The 27,563-nt window shown below is 37.5% G+C and overlaps 1 protein-coding gene across 18 annotated transcripts in view; it reads right to left on the bottom strand.

The window, feature by feature from the left end:
* Positions 1-27,563, bottom strand: part of KIDINS220 (kinase D interacting substrate 220) — a 95,605-nt gene that overhangs the window by 48,653 nt on the left and 19,389 nt on the right. For 12 of the 18 annotated variants that reach the window (XM_020912060.2, XM_020912061.2, XM_070451922.1 and 9 more), the window contains exons 6-22: positions 27,264-27,365; positions 24,595-24,693; positions 22,725-22,922; positions 20,964-21,062; positions 18,973-19,071; positions 17,750-17,848; positions 16,447-16,624; positions 13,190-13,354; positions 12,070-12,249; positions 10,865-11,030; positions 9,029-9,180; positions 8,581-8,870; positions 7,309-7,449; positions 6,203-6,446; positions 5,946-6,034; positions 4,334-4,478; positions 3,477-3,639 (exon numbers count right to left, since the gene is read on the bottom strand). In XM_020912060.2, the coding sequence (XP_020767719.1) occupies positions 3,477-3,639; positions 4,334-4,478; positions 5,946-6,034; positions 6,203-6,446; positions 7,309-7,449; positions 8,581-8,870; positions 9,029-9,180; positions 10,865-11,030; positions 12,070-12,249; positions 13,190-13,354; positions 16,447-16,624; positions 17,750-17,848; positions 18,973-19,071; positions 20,964-21,062; positions 22,725-22,922; positions 24,595-24,693; positions 27,264-27,365 (2,609 nt within the window). The remainder of the gene's footprint in view (positions 1-3,476; positions 3,640-4,333; positions 4,479-5,945; positions 6,035-6,202; positions 6,447-7,308; positions 7,450-8,580; positions 8,871-9,028; positions 9,181-10,864; positions 11,031-12,069; positions 12,250-13,189; positions 13,355-16,446; positions 16,625-17,749; positions 17,849-18,972; positions 19,072-20,963; positions 21,063-22,724; positions 22,923-24,594; positions 24,694-27,263; positions 27,366-27,563) is intronic. The other 6 variants (XM_020912063.2, XM_020912065.2, XM_020912052.2 and 3 more) reach the window with 1 other exon arrangement.

The raw sequence follows: 27,563 nt of genomic DNA, 5'->3' as shown, positions 1-27,563 counted from the left end.
TCACTCATTCCTTCTACATTTATTAGCTGGCATTCTAAAACAAAGAATTATTACTTGTTTACTCTCTTCTAAGCATTACTATGGACTCATGGATTTTTTTGGGGGGGTTGATATGTTATAACTCATTACTATCATTTTTCTTTGTGAAAATGGGCCCAAGTTTGAAAGGTTCTCCTTCAGACTACGTCCTGTGGCTATCTGTGCAAACTCTGCTGTCCTCGAACACATCCTTCCTTGGTTCCTGGCACAACAATGCAGACTTCCCTTGAGCTTTCCCTGCCTCAGACCTGGAATTAGCCATTTCTCCAAGGAGTTCAGCTCCAGGTGGGCTCACAGTTTGGGGATATTTTTGCTCCCTTTTGCTGGGCAAAGCAAGGGAAAACCTCATTTTAAATTACGAGTTAATAATTTAACATTTCCAAATCCAATCTGCTTTCCAGATGCCTCAGCAGGTAAAGAATCTGCCTGCAATGTAGGAGACACAGGCAACCTGGGTTCAATCCCTGGGTCAGGGAAGATCCCCTGAAGGAAGGAAATGGCAACCCATTCTAGTATTCTTTCTTGGGAAATCTCATGGCCAGTGGTGCTGGAGAAGACTCTTGAGTCTTCAAGTCCCCTTGAACTGCAAGGAGATCAAACCAGTCAATTCTAAAGGAAATCAACCCTAAATATTCATTGGAAGGACTGATACTGAAGCTGAAGTTCCAATACTATGGCTACCTCATGTGAAGAGCCGACTCATTGGAAAACACCTTGATGCTGGGAAAGACTGAAGGCAAAAAGAGAAGGGGGCAACAGAGGGTGAGATGGTTGGACAGCATCACCAACTCAATGGACATGAATCTGAGCAAACTCCAGGAGATAGTGAAGGACAGGGAAGCCTGGTGTACTGCAGTCCATGGGGTCACAGAGTCAGACACGACTTAGTGACCTAACAACAACAAAATTCAATCTAATACCACAGTGCTCTTCCTAATTTTTTTCCATTCAACACTGGTATTCCCTTCTCCCACAGAGAAAACACTGGCTTCCAAGAATATCAATTTATTCATTCATTTACTCTATCTTACAATACACATAAAGAGACTTCAGGAGTATAATAATACGATTAGCAACAATAAACCTACTAAGTTCAAGATTTCGTTGCAGCTAATTTTGGCCTCAGTATATTCTACTAAGAATAAAGAGTCAAGAGAAAACTGAGTTCCAAGGTGTTTGAATTAATATTTTTCTGTGTGGTTATACTATCAGTTTCATGTATCATTAGCATCAATTCTTCCTGTTTGTATTCAATTTTAGGGTTTGCTTTTTTCTATCCTTTTTGAATTAGTTTTTTTAATATATGAAAGGCAAACCATATAAAAATACACATTCAGAGTACATCTCATTCCCCATCTAAGCATCCTCTTCAGGTAAACATTTTTATTAGTTTGCTTTTTCCTTCCTGTGGGTTGTCTTATATTTTCACAAAAAATAATACATATTTACATCTTTATATGTAGATGTCCTTATTCCCCCTTCTTTCTTACACAAATAGAGCATGTTATATACTCTTGCACTTTGCAGTTTTCACTTACTAATGTATCCTTACAATTTCTCCATATCAAACCATAGTTTTTTTCTCATTTTCTACAGTTACAAAATACTCTATTATGGTAGATGTGCCATAATTTATTCAACTAATGTTTCTAAAAACATGCAGTTAAGTTATGGTGCTACAGATAAGGTCACAATAAATAACCTTGTATAAGTGTTGTTTTATCACTGTGGAGGTGTGTGTTCAGAGTAAATTTCCACAGTGGGATTGCTGGGTGAACAAGTAAATACATATTTACTTGTTCACCATTGTTATCTCCAGTACTGGTAGCAGGGCCTAGTAGACACTTAATAAAGTTTTTCTGATTGAACTGAATCATGAATTTTTCTGAGAGTTTTAAAAACTTTTTGATATTGTAACATCTCTCCTGCTTCTATTTCCTGAGGACACAGACTCTCTCACCAAGTCTCACCCTCTTCACAGAGCATGCATAGGGCCGAGGGCTGAACTCTAAGCATACAGCCCTTAAAGGGTGAACACTGGTCAATGTTTTTGTACTCCTGAGACACAGGAAACTTCTAGGCATCACGTTCAATTACATGAAGGTGAAGAGACTGACTTGAGTCCTATTCTGCACCAAAACCTAAACTGTGCTCATCCAGCAAACATTCATTATGTAGCACCTGTTACAATGCAAATGTTTATTCATGAAACAAAACAACAGTCTACTACACAACCAAGGAAAAAACCAATCATGTATCTCATAATAAAAAGAGGATTTCTAAGATATCAAAGAGCAGATGTATCCAGTAACACTGCTCTGCAGGCCCCTGGCAGCTGTGGATCACTGCCATCTACTGGAACACCTACTTCACACAGCTCACACAGTTTACACTGATTAATGTAACATAAATTGAACATACAACCTCAAGAGCTCAAGTGTGTAGACGAATACTACAACCATCCTCTATATTCTAAAATCAGTTACTTACCTAGAAAATATTAGATAAAATATGTACATGAAAAATGGGGATTAGAAAATAAAGAAAACCATATACTGATAATACTCAAGGAGAAACTATTTGGAATTTTAAGTTTAATATAGAAACTCTACACTGAATGGTTGGTCAGGTTTACTATTTCATTTACATGTTCAAAATAATGCTTCAATTATACTGTTTTATACAATTACATAGCTCCTTGAATTGCACTTTTTCCTAAGAGATACCTTTTATTTAGAGTTGTAATTGAAAGCTATGAAGGTATTAAGTATTCTGGTAAACAAAGAGGACTATAATTTTGTTTGTGAATTTGACAAGAAAGTGGTACTCTCAAAACTTGACACTACACTGAGCCTTGACAGTGTGTTTTCCCAGAAAAAACTTAATCAATTTATTTATCAGAAGTAAATTTAAAAGTACTTCCAATAACTATAAAAGAACAATAAATTCCTTTACTGTTTAGTGCAAAGCACGTTTATCAGCCCGTATTCACAGTTGCCCAGGTCCTCCAGATACAAAGCTGTGAAAACACCCGCACTAACGATTTGGAAAATGAGACCTCCTCAACATTCTATCAAGACACTTAGAATAAAAACTAAAATGGACATTAAACAATGTTTCAAGGTTTGCCTTTTGTATATTTAAACACATAAATCTAATAGGACTATTAATTAAACATCTTTTATCATATAGGTTACACTGAGAAAGAAAGAATCTATCCAAATAAAGCTGCAAATTTTATGTGATGGGATATATACCTGTGCTAATACAACTCTGAAATTATAATGGAAAAATTACTAATAAGAATGATTAAACTCAGAACTCTACATTTTATACATATTATTTTGCATTTATTTTGCTTTGTATGCATTAACTTTTTTCTTAAGAGTCAACTCAATTTAAAACAAATTTAAATATAAAGAGGTAAGATAAAGTACCTTTCATAGATGGTTTTTAATGTCATTTGATCTGGGATACCTTCAGTCTCTTCCAAATACAATATGAGCCATGAAGTTCTGTACGGCCACTGCTCAGTTAGATTGATCCAGCTAGCAAGCCTATCCCAGTTGAAGCTTATCTGATTGGCTCTCAGTAATCGTCCTTTAAAGAATACAAAAAACATTTTAGAATTAATAGGTGTGTAACGTTATGTTAAGGCAACCATTCTATATATTCACAAATAACCAACTTTCAGTGTTTTTTAATTTGCCACTTAACTTACACTACAAATTCATACCTAATATTTATATGGCTGCTGGGAGAGGACCAGGGGGATGAGTATAGAGTTTCAGTTTAATGGAATGAAATGCATTATGGAGATGGATGGTGGTGAAGGATATACAAATAGTGAAAGTATTTAATACCACCCAACTGGACCCTGGTTAAGATGGTAAATTTTATGTGTATATCATTTAACACATTAAAAAAAAGAAAAAATATGTAATTTGAAAATTGAAGCAGAATAGCAGCATGTAAAAATCTGAACTTCAACATTTTAAAGAATAAATTAATTATAGTCATACAAATGAGCATAAAATTTTTATACAAAGAGAAAAATTAAACCTGAGGTGAAATTTTTAAATCGTCACATTTTAAAATAATAGTAGACAACTGACTGTCAATTTTCACTATCGAAACTAATACTGGTTTTATTAGACACAGAATGCAAAATAAAACTGGTGTTCAGCAGTGTAAACCTATAAACACACTCCATCCTTTTGTTTCTGGAAGTGAATTGCTCTGTTAATGTTCCACCTTATTGTCTACCACACAACACTAAGACAATGAAACCCACCTGTCACAGAAACAATGTTAAGCAGTCTTCTCATGGTCTGGGGACTTATGTCACTGAACCAGTCCTCCGTAACCAGCAGTTTTGTGAGGTCAAAGGACATCTGCCGGGTTATTGTGCGCTGCATCTGCCTTCTTCGGTAAGTGTCCTGAAAACGGGGTACCATCAGTGAGAACGAACCCTCACTTCAACCCTGAGAACTTGAGGCTTTTTTGAGAAGTTAATACATGTCTATGTCAACAAGAAAAACAATCCAAAATTTCAATCAAAGAGGAAGATGAAATAGAAACAAAAAGTATTATTACTCCTCCCTGAAGTAGAATATGTACTGAACTCTAAAGTAAGTATTTCCAGCAAATGCATCACAGACTATGGTTTAGCTTTGGGTGTACCTGATTTATAGTTATACAATCAGAGAAAGCCCAATGCCTTGAAAACTACAAATAAGATGAACTATATAAAGAAAATTCAATTCAAACTCTTATGGCAGCTCAGTATCTATAGGAACCCTGATAATAAAGCAAGTAACCCCTTGCCCAGATTTAAGGATTCAGCATTTTGATTTTTAGGTTATTTTCAAACGTGACAATTACTGAAAGGGCACAGCTGCTGTATCCTCATGTCTAGTAAGAATGAAAGGCTCTCTACTGGGCGGGATGAGCAGGGGTCCCATCCAATCAGGAGAAGCAGGCACAACGAGGGTGGTTCTCATCTAAGGTCATGAGACAAGGGAACCCAACAGTCCAGGCTCCCAGGACAGAAATTCTAAATGGTAACTCATATCCCATTCTTAATTTAGAGCTGTCAATTATCCTTCATAATATTATTTCTGCATCCATACTTGAACATGGTAAAGGCATAAGATCAAAATACCTGAAAATAGTTTTTAAAATGTAAAATGTCCCAATCAAAGATTCGCAAACTGGGGGGCGGGGCAGGGCGGGGCAGGTAGTGGGAAATATCACTGATGCTAGACCAAGTTTGCCATCCATAAGCAGCACTGTTACCATCACTTAGCTGCAAAGGTACATCTCCTGTCTTATAATAGCCCCAGGTCTTTACAAAAGGCTCCTAGGAAAGGGCAGGGCAGGGAAACTACAGTGTCTCCTAGGAGACAACCAACGGACTGGGAAAGGCACACAAGGTCACTTTGTGGGGATAGGAAAAAAGAGCGCACACCTCACAAACATTAGGGCAGGAGGTCAGCCAACGGGACAACACAGCAAAGACTGGTTCTCACACTACAAGCCTCTCCCCTTTACAGTTGTGGTGACAATGGGCCCTGGGACAAGTACAACCTGTCCTGGGATGAACCCAGCGGTTCTCTGCCCCCAGTGACATCATCTGGGAACCTTTCATATCTCACTCTCAGAGGTTCTGATTCAACTGGTCTGGAGTGGGACCTGGGCTGAGAGCAGGCTGGGAGAGACTGGGCACTCCTATATAATTTACAGTTATTATGGCTCTAGATTCAGACATTCCCTGAAAAACCACCAATGATAAAATGTACTTTATGAGCTCAATGCAGTATTTATAAAATATTAAGTGGCCTCACCTTGGTTTTACTTAAACAGCAGCAATATAAACAAATGGCTCAAAACATACACTATCTTACCCGTCTATTAAGGGCCGTCTTGCTACCAAGTTTTGTCATCTCTCCAAGGCTGTTTTGTGAAACTCTTCTGTCAGCATCTTCCTGCATCCCTAAAAGAGTTTATCAAGAAAGCACCATTTGTCCTGAAACTCTGCTGTAAACATGATACTTAAAGAGTCATGAAATTCAAACAATACTTTTCAAGGTAAGAGGAGATGCAAAATGAAAAACTACAGAACCACTTCAAACCCAAAGTACCCAAGGAACTTGATCTTTACCTGCATTATCCGAGCATGGAACATCTCCATTAGTTGTTGAAGTCACAAGAAATTTTCTTGCACTGCTTAGTCCCCGACTGTTGAGGAAAACGGGCAGATGAACTATATTGCGCATATAGTCATGCCCATTGATATTTGAGTCACGAAGCACACTATTGAGGTTCTGATTAATTGCCTTTATGATAATATGTGGATCACTTGCAAAAATGGCGATGAATGGGCCTTTTGAAAACAGAACTCGGACCTGTGGTAAAAGAAATGTATAATCACAGTAAAAAACTTAAATTATCCAAAGTAACAAAACCTCTCTTCAAATTCTGTGTTAGCCTTTGTGACTACATTTTAAAAATAGCATTTCCTTCTCATTCAAATGTTATTCTATGTGAAAACAAATTTTATTGAAGTCTCAATCTGGTTTTTCACCACCTGACAATTTTTCAACATTTGACAGTGAGAGAATCTCCGAAGGAAACAATTGGTCCTGTCCTACTTTGAGACCCTCAGGATCTACATTAAGAAGTAAGATCCACAAACATGAAAAATACTTATGAAATATTCATGAGCAGACACGATGCACTGTACATACTGGTCTAGTAAGAGCAACACACATGAGAAACACTCATGAAGTACTCATGAGCAGACACGGTGCACTGCACATACTCGTCTAGTAAGATCCAAACACATGAGAAATACAAGCAGAAACGGTGAACTGCACACGCTGGTCTCTGACCACAGGCACACACTGTTGCTTATACCAGACCTTACAGAAAGCCAGTGACCTTTCTTACTTTTTAACAAAAACTCCACATATTCTGTGGTCTCCCCACCCCTATCTATATTCTAACCATAACCATCTGTATAGAAACGCTGGAGTCACACCCTGGACTTTAGAGACCCCCCTACTCATGTTTCCCCTCACACTGCCATTAAACTAAAATTGGTTAAATGTGCTTGGGATGAAACTTCTCCTGTTTCTGCATAAAACACACAGTTGTTTTTATAAAAGAAAAAATAGTATTCAAATTCCACTTAAGATATTCATGAAGCTGTTCCTCTCAGCTGCCACATATGTTACAGTTACAAGTTTCAAGATGGTTAAGACGTACAGTGTCCAGCATCTGGAGTACTTTGTCCTGCTCACAGGCATCTAATCCATCGATGATAACCACCAGCCTTGTCTGATTCTGAGTGAAGCTGTCAATGGTTTTTGCCATCCTGGCCATCAATTCCACTTCACACTTAAGAACCTGTGCAAAAGAAAGGATACACTGTGCTGAAGATACGAGAAACTTAAGTACCTCTCTTAAAGAGCCTGAAAGTCACCTACTGGAAGAAAAGAAAACCAAAGTGCTCGCTGCCAGCTGTGGTTCCAGTTAGTGGAACTGTAGTGAATGCGTCACCATTTACAAAGTGCCTTCATCTAAATTAGAGCATTTCTTACAAAGAGGTAGACAATGTCATATGCATTTTAAAAGGACAAACTTGGCTGAAGTGACTTACATGCCAAGATCACATGCTCTGAAGGTCAGAAGACAGATTAAAATGCAAAACCAAATGACCTACATGCCTCACCACAACTGGCTTCCAGATGGATGTGACCTTGATCAAAGGAAGGGGCTGTGGATAATTGTATAAAGTCCTTTTTTACTCTAAAAAGTACATTCCTATCTTCTATGTTTTGGTGGTTCAATTTGTCTACTCTACCAGGCTGCAGAGCAACCTGAACTATTAGGTAATAACTACCACCTGAGGGGCATCTGCTAACTCTGCTGTTGCTGTTTAGCTGCCAAGTTGTGTCCGACTCTGTGACCCCACAGACTGCAGCACATCAGGCTCTGTCTTCCACTATCTCCTCAAGTTTGCTCAAATTCATACCCACTGGGTCGGTGATGCTATCTAACCATCTCATCCTCTGCCCTCTCCTTCTCCTTTGCCTTCAGTCTTTCCCAGCACCAGGCTGTTTGCCAATGAATTGGTTCTTCACATCAGGGGGCCAAAGTACTGAAGTTATAGTTAACTCTATGAGGATCTGGTAAAAGTCGATTTTATAAAAAGACGTTACTGTTATAACTTTTTCCATACTATACATGCATTTTTCATAGGAAAAATCTGGATTAAAACTAAAAACAAGTGCAATTCTCTAACAGTTAGAAAACAGACTCCCTAAAGCCCCAGTGATCATGGTCATTAGGAGCATGTTTACATTAGGACTATTTTCTTTTTTTTTTTTTTTTTTGGCCACACCACACAGTTTATATGGGATCTTAGTTCCCTGACCAGGGATCAAACATGGGCCCTTGGCAGTGAAAGCAGAGTCCTAACCACTGGACCACCAGAGAATTCCCAGAATTATTTTCTAACAAGCCAGGAGTGCTTACTTTCATGAATCCTTCACTCTTCAGTTTGTGCAGTTTGGAGGCAGCATTATGGAGGCGTTTCCTTTGAGAATTCAGAAGTGAATCCAGCACCTGCCACCATGTTCGACAGTTAAGCACAAACGCCAACCCCACTATGGACGCAATTGATATGAGGACAGCATTCACTGTCATATGCTTGGGGTCAACTCTGAATATAGCCAGAAGAGTAATCCCAGCAATAATGCAGCCAAAGATGAAAAGGAAGATGACAAAAGATGGGAGACAACATGTTTTTTTCCATTTCTTTTTACCTGTAAAATACAACAAATGGTTTTAACATCTCAAGCATCCAGAAAGTCCCAATCATTACAGTGACAGCATATTATTAGAACCTGATGTTCATGTTTCCATGCATTTTGTCCATACCATCCTCAACCCCTCCATATACAGAAAGAAGAAAAGGTCCTACCCTGCGTATCTTCAGTCTTGAACACTCGGAAAAGCCTGGTTGCCAAAAAGCCAAACTCTCTTTCACAAGCATCCGAGAGGGTGGCGATCATTTCAGCCATTGAAGTTTCCCCACCTACGCTGGACAGTCTATTATAATCTGTAAACAAAAACCTTGGGAAAAGGGGAAAGAAAATGTTATGCCGCTTGGGGAAAGGGGAAAGAAAATGTTATGCCGCTTGGGGAAAGGGGAAAGAAAATGTTATGCCGCTACCTAAAGAAACAGTTTCAACATACATTATGTCTATCATGTAGCTCGGTGTTTCCTTCATGTCTCTGTCAAAATATTGTTTTTAAAATTCTATTTGTAATTAGGTATCTTCCATTTCTAAAAGCTTATATTCTTTTCTTAGGAAATGACAGTAACAAATGTTAAATTAGTAAGTTATATGAAGCAATTCTGACTAAAAGCAGAAAAGGGAAAAGGTTATGACAGAACTTAGACAAAGGAGCCAGACATCTCCCAGATCTCATGACAACAATTCAACGGTGGTGCCCCACATTAGTCAGAAAGAGGCGCACAAAGAACATTTTGTAAACACCAACTGAAGAGATTAGAACCTTGAGAAAATAGTATAGTAATTACGAACTTGATGCCATTTAAAAACTCAACCTTCAGAATGTCCTATTTATAGCTTACTCATCTACCAGAGGTTGAGAAAGAAGTTATATTCTTTTCCTAGTTGTTCTGTGAAATAACTGAATTATTTGCATTTTGAGCCTCTGAATGGGTATTACTTCTGCATTAGTTCCTTTATTCCTTTCTACTGCTAAACTCTCAACTTAATCCTGTAGACAGGCACTGCTTTCAAAATACAATCCAGGATCACAGTGTACTCTATATATACTTGGTCTTAATTAAATTAATGCTATTTTAGTTGCTCTAACTTTTTAAAAGATAATGATCTCATTAACTTTAAATGCTTTTATGTAAAAATATCTTCCCCAACTTTTTTTATTCTATTCTGTATGTCTTCTTTTTATGTTTTTCATTTTAACTTCTCATTTTAAATCCTTTTCTTAACACTTAATCCTATATACCATTTATTTACCTGTAAATTTATTTTTATCTTCCTCTCATAGTTCTGATGTCTTACCAGGTTTGGATCATTCACTTTCAGCTTAACTTACACATATTTTATCTTACAATAATTTCTAAATTCTTAATTTTTGCATATTTAATTATTTTACTAATTTCTGTTGAATTCCTTTTGCTTTCAGTTCTTTAACCTTTTTTTCCATTTTACTTTCCTCTGGGGCCCTCCAGATTTCCTTTACTCTTTGACTTACAAGTTTCTCATCTTTTCTGAACTGTTTGCTCATACCTTCCCTATTTGATATGATGATAACTTTAGAGGAGTGGGTACATACATATCCACAGCTGAGGAAAGAACAGCTCGGAGCACATGCTGAGTTGCCAAGACCACACCCTGATGTCAAAAGGTTCCAGGACTCCAACCTAGACCCAGTACTCTTTACTGATTTGTCCAAAGGATGGTAATAGGTATCGTAAGGGGGGAATGTGGGGCTTCACTCTAATAAAATTTGGTAAATCAAAGTTAAATATAATTTTTTATGAAAAGGTGTCTCTGATCCTACAATGTACAAGAGGGAGATGTAATATGAAGAGTTTTCCAAGTGATGTGACGAGGGCATGTTTGTTTTATTTCTCAATTTAAAAAGTTCAAGGGACCAATTTTTTTTTTCCTCCCTTAAGAAAACATGAGAAAAAATGTATTATCAACTTTCATTTGCTTCATTTTATTAAAAGTTACTTCTGTCTAAGGGACCAACTCACCTCACAGGCAGAGCTTTAGTGGTTTGCTCTGGCAGCTCAGGTGGGTTCACAAACATCAATTTGAGGAGGAGCTCCAAGTAGCCGATATGTCTTGCCAATCTAGTACTGAGGACCCAGGCCCAATTCCAACTCTCTCCTTCCCTCCGTCCACCAAAGTAAATGACAACTAAAAGTCAAGGTTTTAAAAAAAATTATCCAGAACAATCATTAGTCAAGCAGCCTCTTTTCTGCAAACAGTCAAGTATCAAGTAGTGACAGGTAGGCTTACATAATTTTCATGGTCCCGTGTTATTTCCTAACTAGTTCTCAAAGAATTCCTCAACTAATTAACCTTCCCCAACAAACATCAGGAGCTTCCCAGGTGGAGCTAGTGGTAAAGAATCCACCTGCCAGTGCTGGAGACGTAAGAGATCTGGGTTCAATCCCTGGGTAAGGAAGATCCCCTGGAGTAGGAAATGGCAACCCACTCTAGTCTTCTTGCTGGGAGAATCCCACAGGACAGAGAAGTCTGGTGGGCTACAGTCTATGGGATCACAAAGAGTTGGACACAACTGAGCGTCTGAGCAATAACAAAAGCAAAAACATATTATCAGGTATGTGAAAAACAGAAAGTAAGTTGGGCTAAAATATGACATAATAAACACAATCAGAAGGATAATGCCTTAAACCAAAGCATATCCTTTAGTTCAGATTCAAATGTAAGAATGACTGGTTTTATCTCTACTTGTGACTGCTGAAGTTACCAACAGTAAACCTATTTCCTTTCTTGCAACTGAAGACACTCCTAAAAACAGGGATTATATATATTTATTACCTTACTTTTAGATAAAATAAAAATCACAGTCATGATCAAAATGATCAAGAGCATGCCATGATGTCTATGAAGATTTATTTTCAAAAAAGATTCAAACACAAATCATTAACATAAAAAAGGAAAAGTAATTTAAAGTTCTGCTTCAATATTAATAAGTAGTGCACTAGCTTTTAAAGTTTTGCCAGAAAAAAAATAAATAAAGTTTTGCCAGGCAGGCTGGGGACAATGCTCCTCTAAGTCAACTTACAAAATAGCAAAAAAATCAATCTTCTCATCAAAATAGGAAAACCACTTTTAGACTTTAGAAGACAGATGCAGATACAATTCTAAATAAAACAATGAGTTTTGGCATTCTCTATATTTTTGAAAAAGATAAAAGACAAAGACTTACTAAAAAATATATACAAGACAGCCAAGAAGCTCAATGACACTGCAATTCCAAGATTTGGGTCTACTGTAAAAGCAAACAATAAACCAAGCCCTCCACAAAGCAGCAGGGTCAGAAACACCACAAGCCATGAAAACTGAAACAGAGGTTCAATCTGTTGTCCTGCAAAAGTTTTCATTTCATCTGAAAGAGAAATTATAAGAAAACATTATTTGTTTAAAAAATAAAACATTTTGAAAATTTCACATTTTCACTATAAACATTTACCTAGCTAGAATGTTGCTACTTAACCATGCTAACCAATGTTCGCTTTTGCTAACAATCTCATTCCTTGGGGGCACATTGACCCTTGACCCTTGCCCTACCCACTCTCTTGCTTCCTACTGAAGACGCACAAAATCCTCTCTCATATATTCCCGTCTGTCAAGGTTTTGTTGATATTTTGAGATTTGTATTAATGCAATCAACAAAGTATTGTTTCCATATATAAAACTAAAAATTATTACTTTGCTATGTGTGTCTTCAGAAAACATAGCACCACCATTCCTCTGCGACTCCTCATCCCTTCTCCCTCCAGTTACATTTGAGGATCACTGCTCTTAAGGTGAGCCCAAATGAGCTGGAAACAAGTCATTCATTCCTACTACAAAATTTAGTTAAAAAAAAAAAATTTACAGGTGATACTGAAACCTGTCCTTGAAGAAATAAGTAAGATTTTGCTAAGCAAAAGGAGTGGGGTCTCAGGTCAGAGGTGGGGGGAGATGCAGAGGAGCCACTCAGTAAGTGTCTGGTCTGTGCCTACAAGAGCAAACAGCCATCTGTAACTACACCACTGAACTGCACAAGAGGTAGTGCTGGCAGGTGGGAGCACACAAGCTGACATGTCTGCAAAGGGCCCTGGTTTAAGATACCTATAGGTTTAAGATATCTATAAACAGTGCAGGCAGGAAATCTGCTACAGAGGGGTTCTAATGCAGTTGGACCTTTGTTTTAGAGAGAGAACTCAAATGATTGGGTGGAGGATCAACCACATACCCATACATAAAACTCTTATTTTTACTTAAAAAACACACAAGAGAAAACCTTGTTATATATGCATACACTTTATAAACAAGCCCTTTACCTTCTAGTTTCTTGAGTAAGAAGGATTTACCACTTCCCCACTGTGCATAAAGGCCCACACAAATGGGCGGCTGCATGGTAGGCTCACTGAGAATATCTGCCAGGGCACTGCTGTACAGATCGTAACCAAGCATGTCACCATCTGTCTCGGTAGGAGACAAGTGTCCTGTAATTATAAATACATGATACCCTAACATTAAAAAGAGACATTATAAAGGAGTATCAATTCTCATGTATTAATTGTTAACTCAAGTAACGGAAAAAAAGGTTGAAAGTGTTAGTTGCTCAGTCATGTCTGACTCTCTGCAACCCCATGGACTATAGCCCATCAGGCTCCTCTGTCATGGGATTCTCCAGGCAAGAATATGGAGTGGGTTGCCATTCCCTTCTCCAGGGGATCTTCCTGATTCAGGGACTGAACCCCAGTCTCCTGCTTTGCAGGCAGATTCTTTACCATCTAAGCCACCAGGGTTAGACCTGTGTAAAAATAGGTTCAGAGATTAATAAGTTAATATCATATTTCACAGAACTTAAATACCTACTAATTACAAGAGGCATCATTATTATGTTCAACTGAGAGAAGAAAGGTTGCCAAATTATGACACAATGCTTTCTCACCCATCAATTATAAGACAAAGTCCAACTTCAAGGATACTAAAATGTGGAGTAAAGTATATTATAAAATCAATAAAAAGATTAAAACAGAAACTAATCAATAGGAATCAATTTAATGTACAGTATGAATAAAAATAAGGCTATAAAATGTTAGTTAAAAACACAAGAGATAAGCAGAGAAAAAAATTATTCTATGGTTCCAAACAGAAAGGGTCAATGACTAAACAATAGCAATTCTCCCCAAATTAATCAATCACTTTAAGGCAATCTCAATAAAAATAGATGAGAATATTCTGAAAAATTAAAAAGTAAGAATAGGTATGAAAAAAATTTAAAGACTACCAACAATTAGCTCTCTTTGGAGAAGACTCAAAATACATTCTAAAACGACAATAATTACAATACCATAGAACTCACACAGGATATTAATGTAAGTGGCATGTCTGATCAGTGGGGAAAGGATGAATTAGTAGGTGGTGTTGGGAGAAGTAAGCCATTCTTTTTTTTTTCCCTTCTTTTTAATGAAATTAAAACTCTACATCTCATACTTCAACAAAAATACGGTTCTGAAACAAAAAATTAAACGTAAAGAGTAAAACTATAAAAGTACAAGGAAATATAAGACAAAAACCTTTAAAAATCTTTGTGTGGAAAAAGACCTTTCCTTCTCAATATAATATTAAAGCCAGAGCTGCAAGAAAAGGTCAACAAACTACAGATTTATATACCTTTCGAATGGGGAATAAAAAAACTCCCATCACCATAAACAAAGAATAATCTGGGGAGAGAGATACACTATATAGCTGAATTCAGGATCAATATCCTTAAAAACACAAAACTCAATTTTATTAAATAATTTTTTAAAAAAAGAGGACAAAGGAGTCAAAGAGGAAAATAGCAAAAAAGGAAATACGCTACGAATGTTATTAAAAGATCTCAATCTCACTAATAATTTTACAATGGAAATTAAAATGAAACTTTTTTCTTATCAATCTGATTAGCAAAGGTTAATAAAAAAGCTGGAAATATCCAGTGTTAGCAAGGTTGTAGGGAAGTGCACAAACGCGGCCTAAGGAAGAAGAGATTGTTACAACCATTTTGGAAAGTCTATCAAAACTGAATACCCAGTGACTTGCCAGTTCTACTTCTGGAAGTTTATTCCAAGAAAATAATCCTAAAAATAAGAGTTAATGGATATTTGTACAAATATGTTCACTGAAGCACTAGCTTTTGATTGCAAAACAAACCAAATATTTATCAATAAAGAACTGACCATACTGTTAAAACTGATTGAAAGATTATGCAACAATCATTTAAAACTTTTATAATACAGTATTCTCAAGTGTTTTTTAAGGCTATATATATATAGTATAAAACATTTTTAGAAATGTAAAGAATTTACAATTTGTACAAACAATGACAAATTAGGAAATAAGGGAAAACGGGAAGATTGCACTTTTTTTCTACTATATTTGTGTTTTCATCCTTAAAATTTAATGTATGCATTACAAAACTTAATACAATAGAATCATACTTAAAATTTAAAAACAAGATGTAAATAAACAGCTAAACTGGAAGGTGGCAGGATGCTACTCTCTCCTGTTGGTTTCTAGGACTAACATGTCTCTTTTTAATTTGAGTAGAAAATTGCTCCATATTTCAAAAGACCACATGTGAATGATTAGATTCTCACGTGCATCCTCTATAAGCAAAAACTACTTTAGTACAACATTCAAGGCATTATGCAAGGTGTTATGGAGGATAAAAGATAAGAAGAAAGAATGCCTGCCCTGAATAACTTGGAATCTGGGAGAAAATTCTAAAAGAAACAAAATAAAAGGGCATATGTAATAGGTATTTAAAAAGGATTATTAACACAGTGCTTAAGTACCCAAATGGGGCAAAAATTTCATCTGGTTAGGCAGATCAGTCCAGAGAAGGCAATGGCACCTCACTCCAGTACTCTTGCCTGGAAAATCCCATGGATGGAGGAGCCTGGTGGGCTGCAGTCCATGGGGTCAGTAAGAGCTGGACACAACTGAGTGACTTCACTTTCACTTTTACACATTGGAGAAGGAAATGGCAACCCACTCCAGTGTTCTTGCCTGGAGAATCCCAGGGATAGGGGAGCCTGGTGGGCTGCCGTCTATGGGGTCGCACAGGGTCGGACACAACTGAAGCGACTTAGCAGCAGCAGGCAGATCAGTCAAAAGGTCACTGAGAAGGAGACAGCTGACCCCAACCTTGGAGAGACAGGATTTTAACAAGAACATTCATGGGAATGGAGCGTGCACAACACAAGCAGAGGTTGAGAGCCACTCACTGAAAACAGAGCATGTTTGACAAAAGAACAAAGTCTACCTGAGAGAATAACAGGGGGATGAGATTTTCAGAAAAGTAGGCTAGATTTTTGAAGGTTTTAAAAGCTACCATTGACTCTGAATGTACTTAATTTAGAATGCTCCAATATAATGAAAGGAACTCTAGACAGGAAGAAGTTACTTTTCTACAGCAAAGTAATAACATATTTAACTTTTATAATCTCTGGTTAAGTGATAAACACAAAACTGCTGTCATTCTCTTAATCTTTTCATAGATGTTCATTTCTTAAAACCTCAGGCAGATACAAAACCCAATACTCACTGGCTCCAAATATTTGAGTTAAGATGCTTTTCTGATGGCTACAGTCAATATTGTAGGGAGTCTCGCCTGCTTTGTTGGGTCTATACAGTAACCGTCCATCTTTGGGGTTTCTTAAAAGGAGTTCTGCCAGTTTCCGACTCCTCCCACGAATAGCAATGTGCAGAGGGGTGTCTCCTTTCTGTAAACAGTGAAGGGACACTTGAACTTTCCCATTTCTCATGTACATATATACAGAATAACATTTTCCATATTTCTACAAAATAAGAAAATATCCAAACTCTCCATATTTTTCATATGAGTTTTTATTTCTATCTTCCTTGTAATTTTCTTTCTCTAGTTCCTTCCCTAGCTTTTCTTGGGTATTCTTTCTCCCAGAGCCTCCAGAATGAAAGAGCACAAGGAACAGGTTTCCCCTGTGGCTTCCCACAGGCCCTGGATCCACTTCCATCATAGGTTAATGGTACTTCCATCTACCATTCAGATACTAACTGTCCACTGATGTCAACTGTCTTCCTCAACTAATTTATATTCTATTTCACAATGCTCTCGTCATTGGTCTACACAGCATCTCAGTCCATGTTGGTATTTCACTACCACAAGTGAACTTGTCTTTCCTCACGCCCTTGGTCACCATCATCGTCTTTCTCTATATTCCCTCCCTCAGAGTCCTCTCTATTGTATCCACCCTTCTCTGGCTACTTACCATCTCTCCATTCCCTCAGCTTTAACTTCTCTCAAACATCAACCTGCCTTCTTCCCTTATTAGAATCTCCATCACTTTACTCTTCACATCCAGCACTAATGAAAACTATCATGTAAAAAAAATTTAGTCTGCAAAGTATTCTCCACATTTTACTTTACAAACATCTCTTAAAGACAATGACCCAAAAGCTAACAAATGAAATTCTCAGTTCCCGCCCACTCTGGTTGCTCTAGAACCTTAAATGAAAATGATGTGCCACGTTCTTCCTGTGGCTTATCTTGATTCTTTCCTCTTGTTTCTCTGCAACAAGATCCATGCTGATGACATCATCCTTGCATGGTGCTCAATGCAGCTCAGCTCCCTATAACTGATCTGAGCCACAGAGGGCACACAGGAAGCAACTTCTTTAACTGAGCCTGCCCACTCCTCAGCACGCTCTCAGAACAGCCAAGACCTCACAGCATCCAAATCCCACACAGATATCCCCAGTCAGTAATCTCTCCCTCCACAAAATAACATGAGACTCCCCTAAGTCCACCAGGTATACAGGTTGGTCTTACCAACTGCCCTATGCTCTCTGCACAAATGTTTTATTACTACCTTATCGACGGCAGACACTTTGGCTCCTTTATCCAGCAGCAGCTCTACCACTTCTATGTTTCTCATCTTGGTAGCCTTTATAAGGGGTGTTTCGCCATCCTGTGGGTACAGATAAAAAGGTTTGCCAGATTAACACGTTTAGTCTTTAAAGTCATATAAACACACGTCAAGAAGTCAAATATCTGCCCAGTCTACATCAAAAATGTTCTCAAGAAAACACAGTTGCAAAAACTAATAAGAAAGTGCTTTTCCTTCCACAACCAACCATTTGTATCAAAATACTTGCATGTCACTCAGCTAAGCAAGGGTTGTACCCACTACTTACTTATTAAAGAATGATCTAATTGCTTTCAAAACCAAATTAAGAGAAAGAAGAAGAGACCACAGAGTTCAGCACTGTATTAGGAAAGAGCAAAATGTGGTCAGAGCAGCTGACACACAGTTCCAAAAGAAAAAAGATTCCAAGGAGCCACGGCCTGCAAACCAGAAGGTATCCCAGGACACTGCAGTCACCATCACTGGTTCAGACAACACTGCTCCAAATCTCTGGTAGATGAAATGGGGCTGTATTATGGGTGTTTCCACAAGTCTGCTTTATTCATGAAGGACTCCTGCCATTTCACTTCAGAATTCCAAATATACTTTCCTTATGAACAACTACTATACAGAAGGCCAAATATAATCACTGAGGTCTTACACAGTTCTATACTTTTCACATGGAGTAAACAGACTAAAGTGGTTGGTTTGAGGAACCAATAACCACACGAAATAATCTTTTAAAAAGAAACATGTTTGGCATTCCAAACAACAGGAGCATAAAATAATTCTGGGGAAATGACCCGGCCACAGTTTATGAATGGCTGATATTGTACTTTCTGAAAGTATCTAAATAAAATAACAAATTACACAGTGTATTCTGCTGTGAATAAACAACTCCTAAAAGGAGCTACTCCTCAACTTAATACAGAACACTACCAGTAAAATTCTAATATCCAACAGTTGTAAAAACTGAAAAAAAAAATAAGCAGTACTAACATTCAGCATTGCTGCTGCTGCTAAGTCACTTCAGTCGTGTCCAACTCCATTCGACCCCATAGATGGCAGCCCACCAGGCTCCCCCATCCCTGGGATTCTCCAGGCAAGAACACTGGAGTGGACTGCCATTTCCTTCTCCAAACATTCAGCACTAGGTATTGCTAAAAGGATGGAAATGTCGTTTATACCTTTGTGCATATTTCAGTGTCAGGATTGCACTGTAAGATGTCTCTCACCATTGTTGCATTTCCTTTCTCAACAGCCCAATACAAAGCAGTTTTATTGTCCTGTATTAATTAGAAAAATCAACAGTCACTTCATATAAGAATATTAAAAATTCATCAGTATTAACATTTCTGTCAGAAAGCATTATCTTACCAAGAAGCAGCATGATAGAAAATAATAATCCTTACTGTACCCTGCATTTACTTGTGGGAAATTCTTTACAAAAGAAGTCGAGGAAAACTTAACATTTCTTGACTAGGAAGCAGCATCCCCACACAGCTGCCAGGGTAAACTATACTTCTGGAATACAATTAGGTTTCAGGACCCCACACTGTGTTGGAGGTCTTCAGGACTTGAACTGTGTCCTTTGAGAAGTCATGTAAATATTCTGACCTTAGCTTGTGGCTTTTCATCTGCCCAATCTTTTCAAAAGATAATGCACAAGAATGTACTACACAAACATAAGCTGAATTGTTTCTATCAATCACAGCTATCTTAACCTCCACCCACACCCATAAACTGATTTTCATCAGATCCTTTAAAACCCTATCTAGTTCATACACCAAAAATAGATTCAAATGATTTTGAAAGTAGAGCTAAAGAAGAAAAACAAGAACTAATTAAAATGTTGGAAAACAGAATTGACAGACACAAAGGAGTTAGATAAAAGCCTAAATAGGTGATCAAGGCATCTACTTTTAGTGAAAATATGATTTTTTCCTCAATGAATGACTTTCAGCCACTATCACACTGTTTGCTACACCAAAGTTTTCTCAACACAGTTCCCTTCTCAAAACTGCACACTAGCTTCTGAACCTTCTGAGTTTGACACTATAGCCTATCTGGTCCTACATCCCTTTGTACTTTACTATCTCCCATCCCACCCTCCTTAACAACCTGATTTATTCATTAGCTAAGGACTACAGTCTTTCACTTTCCCACTTCCCTAAACTTTCTCTATTCTACTACCCTTGCCTGAATTACTCAGCCTTTCTTTATCCAAACTCAACCCATTTTTCAAACTTAGTTCAAATTCTACCTTCCCTCAAAAGTTCTTCTTAATGCCTTCTTTCACCACCTCAAGACTCTCACATTTGAATCTTCACTAGGCAATCAACCATACACTATCTGATATCAAAAGTGGCATCACTTTTTATGTTTAGATAAAAACGTAAGTTTAAGTATAAACTAAATGAACTAAAACCTTCCGAACTAAAATACATGTTTCTTACAGGCAAGGGATCCATGTTAAAAGACTCTCATGGCATTTGGCATAATGTTTATTAGTTTGATTCAAAAATGGATTTGTATACAAGGAAAAAACTGAGCAGAAATACAGACTGTGCAACAGCAAAATGGGTTGTAAAGTATAGCTTTTTCTTTTTTAATCAAAAGTTTTTGACATACTGAATGAATTTACAACTTTAGGAGTGCTTTTACCTAAAATGAATAACCTTTATAGCTCTGTGAGCTGTGACTGCCTTAAATGAAGTCCACAGACACTACCAAATGGTCCTAAGAAAGGCAAGCAAATGGGGGAAAGGAGATGAAAGATTAAAAAAAAAAAAAAAAACAGGAATAGAAGAACAATACACGGCTGAAGAAGACAAACAGAACGAGAACACGAAAGAAAACAAGTGACACACACTCAAAGTGCTGCCATGTCTCACTATCATAAACTACTAATTTCAGGATTGAATATATTTAGACATTAATAAGGGAGGTGTACTTGAAAAACATGAGCTTCTTTACGGTTCATTTCTATCTAAATCTAACTTGACATTAATACAGAAATTTCATAATAATGGCAGTGAAACTTAATAATACAGGCATCCATTAAATATATTAGTGTTTATAAGTTTAACTTCATAGGAAAACCCAAAGAATGACATTATGATCAACCAACATATATTACCAATTACAGTCAGAGATAATAGTCTGTAATCACACACACCTGTCCTCTAATGTCGATATCAGCATATTTTTGGAGAAGTGCTCGAACAATTTCCACATGACCACCTCTGACAGCACCAATTAAGACAGTATCTCCACTCTAAAAAGACAAAAAAAAAACCAGATAATTGATGAGGAAAACAAAAAAATACTGTTTTGAAGTTAAGATTAACCATATATTAATACAATAAATTTTTTTTGGAAATGTCTTGGGAAAAAAAGTATCTCAGACACTTTCTGTAAACAACAAAGTTTTTAGGTAACTAGTATTAATACCTGATATTAATAGCCTGTAGAATAAGGGACAGAAGACTATACAAAATGAGGACATTTATACCTGAAATTCCAGGACAAAACTTTAGAAAGGTAAGTCACACAGAACAATAAGCCATTCTATTTTGAAGGCACCCTCTCATTACAAATGTAAATTAAATAAAATGACGCCATGACTGTCAATGAACCAGATGAACCTTTGGAAATTACCTAACACAAATCCCTTGGAATCACGTTATCTGACAAACGCCACCGACTCTAAAGGGCGCTGTCAAGCTAGAGCCATCTGTGGGTTTATCACCACGTTTAACTAAGGGGAAGGCTGGTTCTCAGAACAGCAGCTACATTCCACTCGTCAGTACAGGCCAAGACTGCCCAGGACTGACTCTCCTCAGCACAAGGGTTAGATGAAGTTCATTACCTCATAAGGGTAGCTCTGCCCTGAAATTACATTCACCAAGCAATAATCTTTCCCTACTTCAAATACTGCAAATGGCCTTTTTTTTTTTTTAAACTGCTACATTACAAATCAGTTACACGGGTTTGAGTTGGATCATTCCATGAGCTATGGCTCATCTCAATCTTAAATGGGCCCCGGTGGGCTACAATTCAAGATGCAGGCCCTTGAGAACTGAGTCTAATGCCACAATGTAGTATCTTAACTGCTACATTAAAAGTATAAACCCATGGCAGAAACATTTTGGGAATATTAGCATTAATGTGGGTTCAAACTAGGAAATTAACACAAGGTTCTAAATATTCCATCGCTTACTATGTGCCATGCACTATTCTAGGCTAGAGGAAATAAGTTAGACAAGGTCCCAGCTCTGGGAGAATGTATAGTCTAGAGGAGACTGACAACAGACAGTAAACAAAAATAAAAAATAAGATAAATGTAATGCAAATAAAAGAAAGTGATGTGATAGAAAATGACTGGGGAGTGACTCTGGTCACTGAGAAATCAAGACTATTGTGTACAGTATGGGTCTTTAACACAGGGTAGATGGTGGGACCACTTACTGAGATGGAGAAGTCTGAAGGGAAAGCAGGTCTGGGATCAAACAAACAAAACATCTGTTTTGCCGAAAATAAAGAGGCCCATTAGACACTCAGGTGGAGAGTTTAAGTGGAAATGGACATGCAAGTGTATACTTCTGAGGAGAGGTCAGAGCAAGAGATACAAACTTGAAAATTCTATTAAGTGTAAGAGTGGTACCTAAAGTCTTAGAACAATGAACAACAGCAGCCATGAACAAGACCTACAGTAAGGATGATTTTAAGATCACATTTTCAATAACAATATTATTTTCTAAAAACTGAAAAAAACACCCTTCACAAAGATTAAATAGGTTTTAACTTACTAGTTTTAAAGGTAGAAATAAAACATCTTAAATATGTTATGCAGGAAGAATGTTGAAAGGTGTTGAGAAGATAAGGTACCTTCCATCAACATCACCACTGGAAGACAAGTTCTAAATAGACAACCTACCCTATCAGGTATGTTCACATATGTCCCAGCGTCAAGGAGATCCTGTACAATTTCTGTATGTCCCTCCTTCGATGCGATCATCAAAGCTGTATTTCCATCCTTATCTGTTAAATTTACATTTGGATTTCGCTTCAAAATTTCTTTCACTGACTGTGTGTAGCCTCCTTTTACTGCCACAATAAGTGCAGTCATTGAATTCTAAAAAACAAACAAAAAAGTCCAATAAAGTAGTCATTTCAGACAACTTAATTTATGCCATAGTAAAAAAATTGATGTTTTCAAATAGGTGATCTATAATTAACAATTACTTCTGATAATAAAATGCCAACATAAATAACCAGAAACATACCAAAAGTGGTGAGGAAGCATATTTTCCATTCTTGAAGATGTGTTAGTTCTCTTCAGTCAGGAGAACTGACACTAAAATCTTTAAATTATAACCTAAATTTGGACTCATTTACAATGAACAAATCCTCTCACTAAAGTATTGAATGGTAAAATAGCTGACAGGATGATTCAAAATTAAACACATTCTAAATGAAATAATTCAAAGTAAGGTTAACAGACTTCAAACAAGTAACAGTCTACAATAAAATCTATACGAAAACGTAAGTGAAACAATGAATTAAAAAGTATAGAATATTTCAATAACAGTATAATATATTCTTCTTTCTTACAGTGACCTGGAAACCACATTTTAAAAACCGTCTTATTTTTAGTGGTTCTTTTAAAAATTGCACATTTAATAACAATAAATCACCTAATACAAGAATCTGACTCACTGCAAAACAAATACTAAAGTTTATTCTTGAGATTTTTATGTAGTTTCAGATAGCATGCAATTTCCTTATAGAAATATTTTAGCTGTTATATCAACCCCTGGAACTAAGCCATAACTCTCAATATTACATAACATAGCCTTTTCAGATTCTTTAGAGACAGGCCATTCATCCACTTGATAAGCCCAGAAAAGAGGCAGGTGAACAGCATGGCTTCCAGGGTTGGGTAAGAATCATGCTCTGTCTCCACACAGCACTAACATATTCTACACCCCTTGAAGGTCAGCAGTGAGCAGCTCTGCCACCATGGAAAATAGGAGGAGCTGGTTGGTATTATGCCAAGAAGTCAAGTATGACTTAGAGCCCACTCTTGTTACACTGCAGCCACAGGTTTGCTAGCAACTCTTCTCAGAGTCCTTTATGATCCACCTCACATAATCTAATAATTATGGTAACAGAAGACTGTATTGTTTCCTGTGCATAAACATCATCTCCTTTAACTATATTCTTAGAAGTTCAAGAGAAAAGTGATGTGATAGTCTCCTCCAACCTCAGCAACTCTGGCACAGGTCAGTTGCAAACAGGGACTCAATAATGAATCCATAACTCCTAGTCGCTAAGATATACTGAACCAATTTTTAAGCTATCTAGGTTTTGACCACTGATTTCTGATATTTTAAAATCTATCAGAGAAGTAAAACAAGTTACAGCTTTAAATATTAAAAAATTATGGCATTATTTTAAAATTTTAAAGAAAAGGTATTTTGAAAGAACAGAAGTTCTTTCCACATTAGTAATTCAAATCATTTGATGTGGGAAGTACTTTAATTTATACTAAGATTACTAAAAGATATTCCTTAGAGCTTTAGCCTCCTAAAATTGATGTGCACTGACAAAAACTCCTTAAGAGCACATGTCTGTAATATATAATATCTAAATTTACCAGGATAATAGAAGATGTTTGTTTTTCTAAGTATCACTTAGACAATGCAGGGAAATTTTTCTAGACATATGCTAAGGAAAAAATATTCTCTCTCTCAAAACTAAAAATATCTCTCTACTACCAGCAGTTAAGTAGAAAAGATACTTACAGCTCCTTCTTGATCAACATCAGCTCCCATGGCCAATAAATGTCTTACACATTCCAAATGACCTTTTCGTGCAGCCCAAACCAAAGGGGTGGTTCCATACTATTAAAAGAAATAACAAATTTAAAATTATTATTGAAGCTATATTAAAAGAAACTAAGCTCTCAACATGAATTTTGATAAAAATCACATTGAGTATTTTAGATTACGGTTTACACCAATCATAATTTTAAGCCTAGATGAATCATATTTTTCTCATTTCTCCCAAATAGATGGTTAACCACTGGATAAAATGTATTTTAACCAACTTTAACTTTTATAATCAGTGACAATTTTTCATCATAAAGTCATACAGCCTTTAATTTCCAACACACTTTCTTTGCTTCCTGTATCTTGTGACATATGAAGTGGAACAATCTGACTATAGTCAATAATAGTGACAGCTACGTGCCAAATACGGTTCTAACTAGTTGACATAGGTTAACTCGTGTAATCCTCATCACAAGATTAAGTACAAATCACAATATTACATTTTAATGAGCAAACAAGACCCCAAGAAGCTAATTACAGGCTCAATGTCACAAAGCTACTAAGAAGTAGAGCAAAATCCATGAACCCAACAAGCCTGGCTTCAGCCTGTGCTCTTCACCACCACCCTAGATTCACCTCTATGCCTGATAAAATAAACATCAGCTGAGAAATGGCACTCAAAAGCACCTTCTGCTGCAACATGACTCAAAAGGCATCAGAGAATGTAAATCATGCATAAAAGCAAAGCTTTACCTTTGGGGAGATTCACATGGCAATGAAAAGACACAAGAACACTTGCAGTGACATTTGACTACATAGGAGACTGCAGATTGACATGAATGCTTAATGAACGCCTACTTTTTATAACAGCCTTGACTAAGAGAACTTCTGTGCACTAATGGAGGTATGGGCAGTGAATACTGATGGTACAGAAGAAGAGGCACCCACACTGACTGGGTAAGTTAAGGAGACTTAACAGAGAAGATAACATTTCAATGGAGCCTTGAGAAAATACATAGGAGTTCATCAGGCAGAGGAGGTAGTAACATTCTTAACAGAGGGAAAAGAATAAACAAAGGGACACACTTAACAGAAATTCATAAAAGTTCACAGAGTGGTAGACCATCTTCTGCATCCAAAAGCGCAGTGTATTTGGAGAGCAATGGCAAGAAGTGAACCTGGGAAGAAACACTGGGGTCAAATTGAAAAATCTGGGCTTTGAAACCAACGATGCTAGAAGAGCTCTCCCAAAGCAAGAAAGAATGATATAATCAAACATTTCTCAAATATGTGGGTTGTGCTCAGTCGTGTTCAACTCTTTTGCCGACTCCATGCACTGTAGCCCACCAGGCTCTTCTGTCCGTAGAATCTTCCAAAAGAGAAAACAAAATGAGGTTGCGAACTCCTCCTCCAGGAGATCTCCCCAACCTAGGGATCGAATCCGCATCTCTTGTGTTCCCTGTACCGGCACGCAGATTCTTTACCACTATTGCCATGTGAGAAGCCGTATTTGGGGTATTAAGGATTTTTTTAAAAGTACATAGAACAAAATCCTGGGGAGCTTTCTGAACTGATGGCACATGAGCTGAGAGTGAAGGATGAATAGAAGTCCAAGAAGAGAAGGAGGAGAGGGCACTCCACATTGTGAAAGAGCACCTGCCAGGAACTCAGGAACCTGCATCATCTGACAGCCGAGCAAAGGTAGTCTGGGGTAGAGACAGCAGGAGAAAGGGAGGCAAAGACCATCTTTATGCATCATAACAGGGACTGACATCCTTAGGATTTTAAGTATGAGACAGAAAGAACAAAACTTAAATTTTAAAGACCATCTGGGGTTTCCCTGATGACTCAGTGGTGAAGAATCCACCTGCCAGTGCAGGAACATGGGTTCGATCCCTGGCCCAGGAAGATAACACATGCTGTGGAGTGCCTACACCCGTGCTACAGCTACCAAGTCCGTGCTCCACAACAAGAGAAGCCAACACAATGAGAAGTCCATGAGTCACAACACAGAGCAGCCCCCGCTCACCACAGTTAGAGAAAGCTCATGAACATCAGTAAGACCCGGCACAGCCATAAATAAATTAATTAAAATTATTTTTTAAAAGATAATTTGGCAATAATACAGAGAGGGTGATAGGACTCAAGACAGAAGAGCAACAACAGAAAATTTCAAATAATGAAGCTGGGGAATCAACTCTACTTTCCTGAGAATGATGAATGTGATATAAAAGACAATGGAAAGATACTGAGTACCAATTTGGGCTTCCCTGGTGGCTCAGATGGTAAAGAATCTGCCTGCAATGAAGGAGACCCAGGTTCCATCCTTGGGTCAGGAAGATCCCCTGGAGAAGGGAATGACAACCCACTCCAGTATTCTTGTCTGGAGAATCTCATGGACAGAGGAGCCTGGCAGGCTACAGTTCATGGGGTCACAAAGAATCAGACACAACTGAGTGACTGACACTTTCAACACCTATAGGGAACCCATCTATGAGATGTATGCCTTTATAAGATATATTAATAAATACAAACATAAGATACATCAGTGCAGCCTCATAAGATCATATAAAAATCCTTGTAAGTCAGACACACTGAGTGGATACAACATGAACTGAACCTGGAAGATCCTGTTGACCTACCTTGTCGGAGCAGTTGACCTTGGCACCATTTTGCAGTAAAAGTTGCACTATATCAGCATGGCCTCTGCCTGCTGCCCAAATGATTGGGTAGACACTGTACTGCTGGGAGACAGACAGACGGGCGGGGAGGCAGACAGGGAGGGAGGGGAAGAAAAAGTCTTTTAGATTGATATCTATAGCACACATTTGCTAAGAAGAGTAAATAACACAGGGAGCAATACAAGGTAATATTTTTTAAAAAGTCAAGTCACAGACCATTAAAAACACACATAAATCTCCTAATATGTAACTGGGAACTGA

This window comes from Odocoileus virginianus, chromosome 2 (genome assembly GCF_023699985.2).
Source record: "Odocoileus virginianus isolate 20LAN1187 ecotype Illinois chromosome 2, Ovbor_1.2, whole genome shotgun sequence".
In the NCBI taxonomy this organism is placed as follows: Eukaryota; Metazoa; Chordata; class Mammalia; order Artiodactyla; family Cervidae; genus Odocoileus; species Odocoileus virginianus.
The sequence above is the reverse complement of the archived record's forward strand: the minus strand, read 5'-3'. Positions and strand labels throughout refer to the sequence as shown.